Source organism: Cheilinus undulatus, linkage group 16 (assembly GCF_018320785.1).
Source record: "Cheilinus undulatus linkage group 16, ASM1832078v1, whole genome shotgun sequence".
Lineage (NCBI taxonomy): Eukaryota > Metazoa > Chordata > Actinopteri > Labriformes > Labridae > Cheilinus > Cheilinus undulatus.
In genome coordinates this window covers 35,459,646-35,474,415 of record NC_054880.1, presented here as the reverse complement: position 1 = coordinate 35,474,415, position 14,770 = coordinate 35,459,646, and the positions used below count along the sequence as shown (strand labels likewise).

General features: G+C 39.1%; 1 protein-coding gene across 2 annotated transcripts in view; it reads right to left on the bottom strand.

The window, feature by feature from the left end:
* gabbr2 (gamma-aminobutyric acid (GABA) B receptor, 2) overlaps window positions 1–14,770 on the bottom strand; it is a 316,006-nt gene that overhangs the window by 108,627 nt on the left and 192,609 nt on the right. For both annotated transcript variants that reach the window (XM_041807934.1, XM_041807933.1), the window contains 3 exons: window positions 13,971–14,036; window positions 12,011–12,199; window positions 9,637–9,879 (listed from right to left, as the gene is read on the bottom strand). In XM_041807934.1, coding sequence (XP_041663868.1) covers window positions 9,637–9,879; window positions 12,011–12,199; window positions 13,971–14,036 — 498 coding nt within the window. The remainder of the gene's footprint in view (window positions 1–9,636; window positions 9,880–12,010; window positions 12,200–13,970; window positions 14,037–14,770) is intronic.

Below are 14,770 nucleotides of genomic sequence, written 5' to 3'. Positions count from 1 at the left end.
CACTCTTTGTGTGGCATCTTTGATGTTTATAAGAGTGTGCGCGTGGTGAGCGCGTCTACGTGTTTTGCACTTAATACGTCGTCACATTTTGCCAACGGGAATGCATACATTCATGTCCCCAGTGAAGGCAGAACGTGCGACTCCTGAGCCACAGAGTCTCTCATGTTGCTTTAACAAACCAGCTTCACACTGCAGTGTCAGTCTGACTTGTCATCTCTAACAAGTTCCTATCGTTACATGCTGCTCTCTCCCACAATGTGCTGTAATTATATCTGAAGTGAAAGTAGGACAGTGGAGAACACCTCAGTTCAGCTCATTAAGTATTACAATCACAGGACTTTGGAGTGCAAACAGGGTCAGGTAATGTAGGTTAACAAATGGGAGGACTTGTCTTGAACCTGTTATAGCTTGATGCATATTTCATTCTATCCATAGAGCCGAAAACTATCAAAGCTTCAAAAACTACTGATCTCCATCCTACACTAGTACACCAACATACTGCAATGTGTTACTATGTGTTTGTGCAGGCCGTGACTTGCACTTTTTGCTGCTATGCTGATGAAGCAGCTCTAAATTTCCTTTATTTTTACTGAACAGTCTTAAAACATACAAATTTGGCATCATTACCTAATCAAAGTAGCCTCAAAAGATCCTATTTTCAAGTTACATCACCTTCAGATTTGAGAAGTTTGGTAGGAGTTTGGCATGAAACAGGTAAATGAACAAAAAACCTTTCTTGTCTACCATGATTTCCAAATTCTCAATTTGGCTGGTTATTTTGCCAAGCTCTGAATAAAAGGACATAAAAAAATCAGGCTTTCTTTCTCGTTACATTTTCTATCTATCTGGTCGTAACTCCATCCAGATAAAAAATGACAGATTTTCTACTGTTATTGCTTTGAATTAATCAAAACATGGAATATACTAATACTTATACTTAAATATAATAAATGTTCTTCCTTTAAGTTAGAAACAAAATATGGACAATTTTGTTAAAACATATTGATTTTAAAACAGAAGTTATTTTCAGTACCAAACATTTTTTATTTCCTCATGTCTTCAGATCACTCTGAAGCAGCTGTTTTCAACAATGAAACCAACCTTTCAACCAAAATCTCAATGCACCCCATATCCATATGCATGCAAGAAAGCCTTTTCAAACGTGTTACCCTTACTTAATTTGTTGCATAGTTCACTAATAATATAAGGGTTTACAAGTTCCCATGGCACACCATGATTTGCATCAAGGCACACCAGTGTGCATGCCACACCATGTGAGAACTACTGCTCCAAAGCACCAATATCTACTTAAGGAGAGTAGTTTTTATTCATGAACCTCATACGGCCGTTGTATACAGAAAAGGAAAGCTGAAGTGCTCGGCAAAACTAAGCTAGAGACCTGCCCTGGTGTTGTGTCTCTCTGAAAAATGTTCATAGAGCTGAGAAAGGAGTGAAAATCATCTCTCCCTCAGCCACAAACCTAATGAAACTGCAGCTAATGCTAGCTTGTTTAGGATGCTCCCTGGCATGTCAACAGGCATGTGGGGGGGATTTCAAAATAAAAGTGTTGCATAAAGCATCAATGTAGATTGATGTTTTGACTTTCGATCAACCTGATTATATAATTAATCAACCAATCAATGTATTGATATACATCAATGGATCTTTACCACCCTAGTCGAAAGTCAGCAGGAGAAGAAAAGTTCACATGGTTCACAGAAGTATCTTTATAGGACTTCAGTCCAACATTGGGGTAGGAGAAGGAAACCAGTTTAACTTCACACATAAATAGCGCAAATTCCACGACACATTTCTTGCCTTTGATTGGGTGGCAGGGTATCAAAATGACATAATGACATCTGTGTGGTAGTTCCGTCCAGTAGGTATCAGATGTGTTGGTATCAGATTTTAATACTCATCCCTATTCAAATTTGTGTTGCCAGGGAGGACTCTTGCTTTGACTCTGTAAGACCCCTCTTACAGAGGAAGGGTCCTGGACTTTGAGAAACACCACCTGTCTGGTCTGGGAGTGCCCTGGAATCCACCAGAAGGATTTGGAAAGTGTCGCAGGGGGTCGTGACCTGGCCCCGGATAAGCGGAAGAAGATGGATAGAAAGACAATTAATGCGTGTCATTCCTATCAGGAATTTTCTAAATAGCAATGCTAACTGCTTTCTAATGGTAGCTTATGAGTTACTGCATGTTTTTTACTTGGCATGTTGCTGATATCTCTCTGTATATTCAGAATATATTATTTTGTAAGTATCTTATCAGTATTGCTATCGTTGTAAAACATGATAGCAACACCAGCATTAAAATGTTGACCAGCAGAAGCCTGCCTCATCCTAAGGGTATATCTAGTTAGGCATAATAAGTTCATAGATAACTAGGTAATCCAGGGTCAGACTTTAGATTCACATCACCCCCAAAATGTGGCTTTACACTACTATGAATGCACTTCACATCAGCAGAGTTATTCCACACTGAAACAATGTGCATTTATTTCATCAGCTCCCAGATTTCTTCCCACAAGTGAGTGCATGATTTGGAGAATATGCAGAGTGTATGAAAAATATGTCAAAGCACTGACTCTGAAAATCTCAACTGAAAATAAGTGTCTGTGAACTATTAACCTCTTTTAACCTTCGAGACCTGTGTAGAGGTATGATGCTCTTCTGCAGCCTGGTGCTACTTGACTGGAGTGTTCCGACCCAGACAGGTGTCCCTTGTCTGGAATTAAAGGACGTCCAGGCCTGAGTCACAATCCTGGCTTATGGAGCAATCACTGAGAGTGTGAGGTGTGTTTCTGAGGTGAGACAGTGGAGGCGGCCAAGTATCACTTTGTCTGTGGAGGTGAGAATGTCGCTGACACGATGGCTGAGGTCGAAGGAGATGTCGGTGAGTGGGCTGCAGGTGTGACATCCACCTGGTTTTAAGGTGGGAAGGCAATTGATGTCAATGAAAATGTGATGCACGCTAACATTAACAGTGGGGCAGCACACACACCCTGTTTGTCAAGAGGCAGTAAGAGCTACTCAAAATCACCCAGAGGATACAGAAACCAATGCAAAGACCACCAACCACAGATAAAAGAAAAAAACACAACAACAGCAAAACAAACCCACATGCTCGTCATGCCCAATCACAAGCTCCTGTGTCTATTTCCCTGGTGGATGTTAGTCTACACCATCCTGTGGTTCAAGGCAGCTATCTGCAATCCCCATGCCCTCAAAGTCACTCCCAGCTAACGTCAGACTTCTTCTCTGTGGCCCTGACAGCAACCAGATCGATACCGTGGAGCCCACCATGATCACACTCTTGCCGCCTCAGATTCAAAAGCGCAAAGCTGAGGCATCGCGAAGGCACCAGGCTCAAGTCAGGGTGTGATCCTGTACGATCAGGCACCAGCAGCATTTAAACAGCTGGTTTCACCAGCGCCACTAGATGAAATCATTTCAATGGAAAACCAGCAGAAGTTAAAGCAATTCATGAGCAAACTGAAATGTGTAATAGCTGTGTCTGAACTCTGAATACAAAAATAGCATAAATGATGAATGTAGTGTGGAAGGGAAATTGCTTTCCCATGTCTTTGATGGTCATGTGTGGGTGGAAGTTTTCATGTGCTAAATGTGGGCCACATATAGGAAACACGTTTGATCTCATTTCATGTCGTACCGTAAAGGAATAGATATAATAGAGGCGCATCCTTCATCTTTTTGTACAAAGGAGCCATTATCTGCAGAGCTATGGCTTTTAAACTACATTAATGTTTATTATATCAGAAACATTCTTTCTGGAATTGCTTTGTTTTTTAAAAGATTGTATTCTACATATTTGTCACTCTTAAATGTTTCAGATCACCAACCAAATTTTAATATTAGACAAAGTAAATGCAGTTATTTCCTTTATTAAGGGCAAAAAAGCCATCCAAACCTACCTAGATCTTGTTAAATCATGAATTATCTGTGATTAACCACAATTTTTTTAGAAAGCTGAGTTCAATTTCCCTATCCACACCCAGGCCTGATTACTTCCAGACCTGTTGAATCCAGAAATTCTTCTAATAAAACTTGCCTGACAAAATGAAGTAGGCTACAAGATCTGAAAAAGTAACACCTCATGGCGCCATCTAAAGAAATTCAAGTACAGTTGAGAAACAAAGTCACTGATCTCTACCAATCTGGAAAGAGTTACAAAGACATTTCTGAGGCTTTGGGGCTTCAGCAAACCATGATGAGAGCCATTATCCACAAATGGAAAAAACTTGGAACAGTGGTGAACCTTCCCAGGAGTGTCCGGTCTACTAAAATGACCACAAGAGTGCATCCATGACTTATCCAGGAGGTCACAAAAGAACCCAGATCATCTACCTAGTTTTTTTTTTTTTTTTTTTTTTTGCGACACTCACCTCTTTGTGTTAAGGTGAGCCTGAGAACAAGTCGTACACCGAAATATAGGGGATAAGGCTGTGTTACATAACTGGTCTTAAACCTGGAGTCTGTCATTATATTTATGTCAGTTAAGTGACGGTTCATGCCAGCCTGTAGGCTCTTTAGGCTGGCAATGCTGTACTCCCTTCTCAGAAAATATGACCGCCTCAGGTCATTATGGTTACTCCTATCATCTAATGGCTGCTGGACTCACTTGACTCAGTTAAGGTTGGTGTTCAACAATTAAAAATAGACGGGGCAAAAATTGCTTCATAGGAGATTTCCAAAGCCAAAGCCAAAACCACTGCTGCCAAAAAAAAACAAAAAAAAAAAGAAAACACAAAGACTTGTCTCACATTTGACTCGAAACATCTTGATGATCCCCAAGACTTTTGGGAAAATATTCTTTGGACTAGCCAACAAATGTTGTGGAAGGCGCAGCGTCCCGTTCTCAAGTAAAACTAACAGCATTTCATCAGAAGAACATCATGCCAACAGTCAAACATGGTAGTGGCAGTGTGATGGTCTGGGGCTGCTTTGACGACTTGCTCTGATTGATGGAACAATGAATTCTGCTGTCTACCAGAAAATCCTGAAGAACATCCAGCAATCAGTTCATGACCTCAAGTTCAAGCACACTTGGGTTATGGAGCAGGACAAAGATCCTAAACACAGCAGCAAGTCCACCTCTAAATGGCTTGGAAAAACAAAATGAAAGTTTTAGAGAGGCATAGTCAAAGTCTGGATTCAAATTTGATTGAGATGCTGTGGCATGACCTGAAACAGGCCCTTCCAATGTGGCTGACATTTTGTTTTTTATTTTACTCTTAAATGGACAGGAACAAAGACTGAATAATCAAAAATAAAAAAATGTGTTTGCCACCTTAATCTTACAATGGACTGATTGTAAACTCTGGTATTGTAACATTTATACAAATTAAATATTGAAGGACTTCTACCACAATTATGAAGGTCAATTTGGGACAAAACCGAAATGCAAGTATTGAAAATGAATGTTTTCAAGCCTATTCAGACAGCCAACCTGAACTTCATCATCTTTTCAGGCCTATGGTGAAAGTAAATGAAATGTTACATGGTTTTCAATATTCCTACGCTTCTGTAAGTCCATGTGTAGAAACTCAATACCAGTCTGCTGCTGATCACGGCCCTGTGAGGGTCTCTGCTGAGATGGGTGAAAGAGGTGTGCAATGTCAACCTAGAGGTTTAATATACCAATGCAACACACACAAGAGCATGCAATATCACAAATCAGTAGCCTGTTTAATAGTGTTTTCTTTTACCTCTTCTTTTTATTACACAGTTTATAATATGATAAGCAACTCTATCTCCTGTTTCAACACATTTCTCTACTTTTTTCCATCTGGATTTTCTCTCGATACTCCACATTTATTAAACGTCTCTTAGACACTCAAAAGAAAGTATGGAACTCGGTGCATCTGTTGTTTTTCAAGATTGAACCTCTCACCCATTTTCATGCTTGCATACATTATAGCCAAGTCTCTAAGCATTACATCACCAAGCCCAATGCCAAGCATTGGAGGAGTGGTGTAATACCAACACGGGACTGTGGAGCAGTGGAAACGTGTTCTGTGGAGTGATGAATCATGCTTTTCTGTAAGACAGTCAGATGGATGAGTCTGGATTTACTGGATGCCAGGAGAGTGTTACCTGCCTGACTGCACTGTGCCAAATGTGAAGTTTGGTGGAGTAGGGATAATGGTATGGGGTTTTTTGGGGGGTTTGGGCTAGACCACTTATCTCCAGTGAAGGCCAATCTTACTGCTCCAGCATACCAAGACATTTTGGACAATGCTGTGCTTCCAAATTTCTGCAACAGTTTGGGGAAGGCCTTTTTCTATTCCAACATGACTGTGCCCCAGTGCACAAAGCAAGGACTATAAAGACATGATTCAATGAGTTCTGTTTGGAAGAACTTGACTGCCCCACACAGAGCTCTGACCTCAACCTCATGGAGCACAAGAACTGGAACGGAGATTGCGAGCCAGGGCTTCTAATCCTGTATCAGTGTCTGACCTCATAACTCCTCCACAGAATGAATGGGCACAAATTCCCACAGACACTTCAAAATCTTGTGGAAAGCCTTCCAAGAAGAGTGGAGGCTATTAAAGCTGTAAAAGCAGGGCCAACTCCATACTGAAGTACTTGGGTTTGAACACAATGTCATTACAGTCCCTGTTGGTGTAATGGTCAGTCGGTCAAATACTTTTGTCCTTATAGTGTATTTCAGGCCATTTAAATATAGACCCTTTTAAGAGCATGATTAAAAACGCTGATGTTATTCTGTAATGTAAGGTCATTGATGCCCACTAGCTGTCTAGTCTGGTAGCTGCATGGTGTCCTCAAAGATTAGAATGGCCTTTACAAACGGGCAGGACATATGCTGACAGCGCAATAGAAAGTTAAAGTGAGTACAAAACCACACTGCTGATGGCAACTATTGCCACCAGGACTAATCCAGAATGCGCTGGAGTGAGTCGACAGCATCAAATAACATCACTTCAGGCGTCAAATGGAGACAGAACCATCTCCTCATAGGAGCTCTCAGCCCTGCAGAGCACTAATTAATAACTCCAACTTTTTCTGACATTTGAATAAATCCACACTGTCATGGAAAATTTAAAACAAACTAGACTATTGTACGTAACGATATGATACAACACAGTAATATGATATATATTATGTCCTTCAGGGAAACTTGTCTTGGGGTCAAAGTGCAGCACAAATTTCAGTGCCCCAAAAGAAGCAAAAATACATTAAAAAAAACAATAAAATCCCAAAACAATTCAAATATAAACAGTGAAGCAAATAATAATTCACTAACTTAAGGGCTGTTTACTGGCTAGCATCTTGTAATATACATACACTATACACATGGTAACATCTCAAACCTCAGCAAGAATGCAAGGGTTAATGCCCGACAAAGTGTCCAACTATCAGGGATTATTGGACGACCTGGAGGCCTGAACTATCCTACACGCAGTTGCCTTTGCTAAGTGTTAAAGTGAGCCAAGGAACAAGTCATATGCCGAAAAAAGGAGATAAGGCCGTGTTGTGTTACTGGTCTTAGACCTGGTGTCTGTCATTATATTTATGTCAGTTGAGGGAAGGTTCATGCCGGCCCGCAGGCTCCTTAGGCTGGCGGTGCTGTACTCCCTGCTCAGAAAATATGACCGCCTCAGGTTGCTATGGCTACTCCTATCATCTAATGGCTGCTGCGCATTCATTTGGAACAGTGTAATGATTTTTTTGACCAGAACTACCTGAGAAGATCGAAAGGTGTCCATATATCAGGAGTTAATGGACACCAATGGGATTTCCCGAGCTGATCAGAATCAAGTATTCACATTCTCTGTAAAGTCCAGACTAACATCTTTTTTTAAAAAGGCAAACTTTAAGGTCTGAAAAGCTTGTAACGAGTTGAAATATCTTCAAAGAGGCAAGCATATTTGACTTGTTCACTGCCTTCAAATAAGACTTAGAAAATGTAGACAGTACAGCTCATTCCAATACCCTTGAGTAAAATTTTCTTCCCACATATTCTTACTCATTACAAGTAAATCAGATCAGATTATTTACCATTTGCATATGTTTATCTGGACCAGTCAGACAGACGTAGCTTAAATTTGGAGTTCAGATATTTCCATGATAAAATTAGACAAATACACTTGTTAAGATTAGATGATATGATTTTAATGAACTAGTTCTATTAACATATTGTAAGCAGTGTTTTTAAATGACATGATCTTTATTGTTATGCTTGTATCTTACAAAAAAGGTATAAAACAGGGATCACTGACTACTTTTGCACAAGGGCCACAGTTTTTTCTTGGCAGACATTATGGGGGCCACGGGGGGGGGGGTTAGCCACATACTAGTATTTTAAGGCTGTCATGTTGTTCATCACTGGGTTGAATCAAATATGCCAAATCCTTATCGGTGAAAACCACAGGAATGAAACAGGTATTTTGTTTTTGATATCCAGGCAGGTAAAGAAAAAACATTCTCAAAGCACCTGAACTGGTAGGTTGATACTGTAACAAGCAGCTTTAATTTAAAAAATGTTTTAATCTGACTTAATTTTGGGGTTCCTTAAACAGCTGTGGGTATTTTTGAAATGAAAAGATACTGTAAATACCATTACACATTTTCCAAATTGAATAATCTTCTGGGGGCCAGATGGGAAGCTGTGGGGGGCATGATTTAGCCCCCAGGCCTGCAGTTGAGGCCCTCTTTTATAGATGTTATTATTAAGTTATTTAAGTCCAGGACAACATTAAAGAGACATTAATGGTTTTGGTCTTGATGACTCATCCTATACTTGGCCGTATGCTAATTTTGTTTTTAATGAAACGCTTTAATTGAAAGCTTTTTGTCTCTCTGTCAAACTAGAAACTCTTCTTGTTACCTCCAGTGCACACGAGCTAGCCAACAGGTCAGCAGTCAGCCTGGTTTGTCCCACTAAATGATAGCTTTCTGTGTTTATTAGAGGCAGCGTAAGGCAGCTTTTAGTGTCTACACTCTTCAAGAATGGAACAAGCTACCAGAGAACCTGAGGCATTCTCAGTCTGTCAGGTCTAAATAGGTCTTAAAACCGTTTTATTTACTGCTGCCTTCAAATAGATCAGTCAATTCTTATGTACAGGTTACTGGTTTACATTCATATATCATCTGATATCCAATATTTCTTTTAATTAGTGCTAGCGAGATTAATTGCAACTATCACAGTTAATTAAGGTCCATAATCAGTGCATTAACTTGTTGCTTTTTTCCCCTTTTAGCCCATTTTGTCTAAGCCACTGCAGCGTCTCCCTGTACCCAAAGTGATGTGAAATATGATCAACAATGCTCCTTAATGTCTCATTTCTGCTTCAAAAAACACTCACAGAAATCTCAGTGGACAAGTCAAAAGTCATCTGGACATTCTTATACTAGACATTTAACTTCAACCGTTCCCTTATTTCCTTTAAGATTCATAACAAGTGCCTTTTTCCGTAGCTGAATTCAAGTCATGATCTTTGATCTACCAATAAAAGCAGAGCTGCATTCAAACAAGAAGCACACTACCCTAAGTTTTTAACAGAATAAATCCACAGTGACAAAAAAAAAACAGTTTTAACCACAATAGTGATCACAATAAAGAAAGGAAATCAGCTCAGTAACTCACCGTCACACCAAAGAAGTTGGTCTCATTCATGACATCCAGCACCATTTTCCCCACTTCACGGTCGTCCACGGTGAAGTTGTGATACGTGTTCTGCCGTTGTTTTTTCCTGAGCAGCTCCATCACTCGAGTCAAAGTTTTAGCAATGACCCATATCCCATCGTAGGCGAAGCCGTGGAACTTGCTGGACTCCACGCCTTTCTGCTGAAGCTCTCGACTGTACTCCCGCTCATACTCCTTTGGGGTCTAAAAAAGAGGGAAAAAGATGTCACTTAAGAATAGGGGTCACACAAGACTAGAGATGACGTCCAGTCTGAGCGACCCGGTTGCTCATGCCTAATGAGCAGTGTAGCTTCTGCTGCATTCATAGGGAATATCTGGACTTATTTTGGCTTCCAAAACATTAAAGACAGTACAGACTTATACAGGAGTCAAGCCATTTGTAAGATATGACACCCCGAGTGAAATTCTTGGACCACACGATGGACCTAAGCAGGAGACATCATAACAATAGCTTAGCGGCTTACAGCTAACGTGAAAGAAGCCTGCTGTAGCTACCGCTGATTTTTACTCATCCCACTATAATTACCCAGTCAATATATATATATATATATTTTTTTTTTGTAAGGACCTGTGTCATCGTAGTGTCGTTAAAGGGATACTTAAACATTTTGGCAAATTCGCCCATTGCCATAATTCCTATAGTCTTAGTAATAGGTTTGTTACCTTTAGTTGTCAGTGCAAGCTGTTTCTAGATTGCTGGTGCCGAGTTCGGACCTGCTGGGCCAACTCAATGTAAACAGACGGTATTCTGGCTTTCCTTCATCAAACTCATCAAATACACAATCCAACAACTCCAAAACGCTCTCGTGGACAAGTTGTGACCTGTACATTCACCACGCTATGAAACAATAATGTATCATTATGTAACATTACACGTCATGCCCTCCTCACAACACAGTACATCAGTCCTTCAAGCTGAACATGAGGATCAGTCTTCCTCCACATGCACCTTGTCATTAAGTTGATGTACCATGATGTACCACTTTTCTTTTAGAAATCCTGAAAGCATTTTAATTATTTGTATACTATACATATAATTTTAATACATTTTTATTAATAGCTTGATTCTGTTCTCTTATATTCCATATTAACTTAAAATATATAGTTATTTATTTTTATAAATAAACATAAATATACACACCCACATATACATACAAATGAGTATATATACAGTGCTTAACAAATTTATTAGACCACCTGTCATGTTTGTCTCATAGACCATCCACCATCATGAAGTGCTTTTATGCAGACTCTTTCATTTTTAGTGAGCTCTCCACTTTTTACCATTTTGAACAGGAATGAGGAATTTCAAACTGAATTCACCTTTTTATACCCAAATTTGAGCCGGCTCACTGAGCTTCTCTGAGAAGTCAGAAATTAATCAAACACAACATTAAAGCACTAAAAATAATTTTTCTGTTCAGGAGTGCAAGTAAATAACTATAATTTGACATATTAATCAAGAAATAATAATGTGCTTTACTATTTTTTCAGTTTTTTGTAAATCAGTAAATTTGAAAAATTCATGGATAACAATAATAATGATTATATTTTAGCATTACAAATATCATTTTGGTCAAAGAGCCTCTACATATTAGTGTATTAACCATTGCAGAAACATAAAAAATGATTTTGGCCATTACCAGTGCTGTTAATTTAGGGCAGCTGTGGCATAAACCTTACTTTGGGTGGTGGTCTAATAAATTTGTTAAACACTGTATATATGTTAAATTACAAAAGTATTGCTATATATCGACTTGCTCATAGTATTGCAATATCGCGATACATATTGTATCTCCAGATTCTTGCCAATACTCACCCCTACTTAAGAAGGGTGCATTAGTGTTGGTTTAGGCTTTTTTATCAATGTAATCTTGTCCAAAAGAGAAGGGATTTTTTTCCCACACTATTGAGATACAAAGTTACTGGAAATGCTATTTTGGTATCCATGCTTCTGTGTAGGTTGGTACAAAAATATATTGATTTTGTTTGGGAGCTGCTAGAAAAACATCTGAGATTAGTTTTGGAGAAGAAAGTTCTCTCATAGCTCCACAGATTCTTTGTAACAGGATTAAAGGGGTATGTTCACCAAACATATACAGCTACAATAACATTAAAATCAAAGGAAAGTCCAGAAACTTTCAAGCCTGGGTCAAAAAATGAAAACTAAAGCCCTCCCCACAGAGAGAGCTATGTTGAGATCTAATACCACCAAATCTTTGGAAATAACTTCACAATAAAGATTAAATGTATCTGCAGTGGGTGATTAGGAACAGAGCTGCTTTTTTAAATTACAGTAGTAAGCGTCACTCACCCTCCCAGAGATACCCTTGATCTGGCGAGCACTGAGTGGCTCAAAGTCCACACTGATGTATCCCTCCATGGCTGTGAGCAGCTTCTTGGTGGTGCAGTTGGTGCTGTTGGCTTGCTCCCACCAGTTACCCTGATACCAACCAGGGATGATCCACTGGTATTTGCTGCCGTACATGTTTAGGTTATACGCCTGAGAGGAGAGAGAAGAAATTAAGGGTGAAAAAAGCTAACTGAGGGCAGAAACAGCATTGAGATTTAAATTCAGGTACTTCTTCCTAAGAAGTGGTCCTCATTTATCAGCAGGCGTGGAAATCAACTTACAACAAGGTCCATGTGTGATTAGTATCAAATGAGCAAATCTGGCCAATCACAGCATTTGAATAACCGAATGACTGAAAAGAACCATTGTTTAAATGCCATGTCCCTTTATGTCCAAGTTTCAGCCGGCCTCACCCCCAGAGTTTACAACATGGAAGTATGTAATATGGCAAAAGAATGTTCCTCTTCTTAAGGTGTCAATCTCCTGGTAAGCCAAATAAAATACATAAAAAATGTGTTGTTTGTCAGCCAGAAAAGAACTGTTATTCAAATATAATGCCCCTGTATATCCAGGGTTCAGCTGGCCTCACCCCCAGTGTTTACAACATGGAAGTACCTTGTATGGCAAAAGAATGTTCAACTTCTTAAAGTGTCAATCTCCAGGTAAGACAAGATAAAGACATTATATTATGTTGTTTTTCGGCCAGAAAATAACTATTATTCTAATTTTAATGCCACTATATACCCATGGTTAAGCCGGCCTCCCCTCCAGAGTTTATGACACAAAGGTATGTTATATGGCAAAAAGAAAATCTCTTTTGTTAAGGTGTCAATCTCAAGTTAAGAAAAGTGATAGACATGAAACTGTGTTGTTTTTCAGCCAGAAAAGAACCATTATTTAGATATAATTGCCTGTTTATATCCAAGGTTAAGCCGCCCTCACTCCCAGAGTTTACAATATTGAAGTACTTAGCATGGCAAAAGAATGTTCAACTTCTTAAGGTGACAGTCTCCAGGTAGGACAAGTTGAAGAGAGTAAACTATGTTGTTTGTCGGTCAAAAAAGACCCATTATTTTAATTTTGATGCCCCTATATATCCATGGTTCAGCCAGCCTCACCCCCAGAGTTCATGAAAAAAAGGTGTGTTATATAGCAAAAAGAATGTTCAACTTCTTAAGCTGTCAATCTCTAGGTAAGGAAAGTTAAAGACATCAAACTGTGTTGTCTTTCAGCCAGAAAAGAACCATTATTTTAATTTTGATGCCCCTATATATCCAAGGTTCAGCTGGCCTCATCCCAAGAGTTTATGACATAAAGGTATGTTACATAGCATAAAGAATATCTCTTTTGTGAAGGTGTCAATCTCCAGGTAAGGAAAGTTAAATACATTAAACTGTGCTGTTTTTCCAGCCAGAAAAGAACCATTACTTAAATATCATACCCCTTTATATCCATGGCTCAGCCAGCCTCAACCCCAAAGTTTATGACATAAAGGTACATTATATAGTGAAAGAATGTTCCCTTTTTTAAGGTGTTTTGTCTGGTGAATACCTCTGCCTGAATATCTGACCTTCTTGTTAACTGATCTCTAGTTTTGATTTAACAGACATTGTTTGATGCATCCTGTGTCACAGTTTGTGTCTGATCCTTGTCCTTGGTTTCGTTTTGACACTACTGACTGCACTCAACTGCAGGCGATGACTATTTTATTCCTAAATAGTCATACAAGCTTATTTAAGAGTGCTCATCCGTCCTTTTGAGATTCACAATAGAAAGGTATTCACGATCAGTAAAAAACAGATCACACTACATCCAAATCCTCCTTTCGCAGCAGCACTTTCTCATCTTTAGATCATACATAGGATCGTGTTTGCAGAAAGACACTGTTAGCATGATATTTGAGTGAAGACTGAGGACTCACACAGCAGAAGACTTTGGAGGCCAGGTTCTCGTCAAACTGGCCGATGATGATCCTCACATCATTGTCCTGAAAAAGAAAGGAAGACAGCATGAGTAAGATGGTAATTATAGCCCTTTTAGAGTGTGTGAGATTTGACATAAAATACTATCAAACATTTATAGAAACACAGTCAACATGCAGGTTATAACACACTCAGTGCCTTCTTTTATTGTGTTTTTTACCCCTGGCTGCACAGTTATGTTACAAAATTCATGCTAGGCGTTTGTACTTGTTGATCTGGAATTGCACCTCAGTCAGAACAACCAGTCAGGAGTACAAACACAAATATGAAGCACTGCTGTCATACTTATGTGCAAGACTACAAAACTGAAAAAGTACTTCCATTTGAACCTATAAACGTATCAATTTATTTGAATGAGAGATGGTTTCCATGCACTGTTGTGCACTTTTTAATAAACTATGAAAAATTTTTCCACACAAATTGATATCCGTAATCCAGTAGTGGCTGTGTTTACTGGAAATCACAGCTTCCGTCACAAAACTCAACACCTTTACAAACATATTTATCCTTGCAACCCCAAGCCAGTTTCTGCTGTTTTTGGTCCACTTGTATTTTTCATGCAAGAATGCATGTAGGAACGTTATAGGCGTCTATTTTTTTCAGGACAACCAGGACTATCAGAATGTGTGCTGTAAGGATGTCAGATAAATGTATCAAAAGTTATATAACCAGAAAGAACAAATTAGATGCTTAATCTCATAAAGATTCATCAAATTACACCCAGATCAACAATGAACAA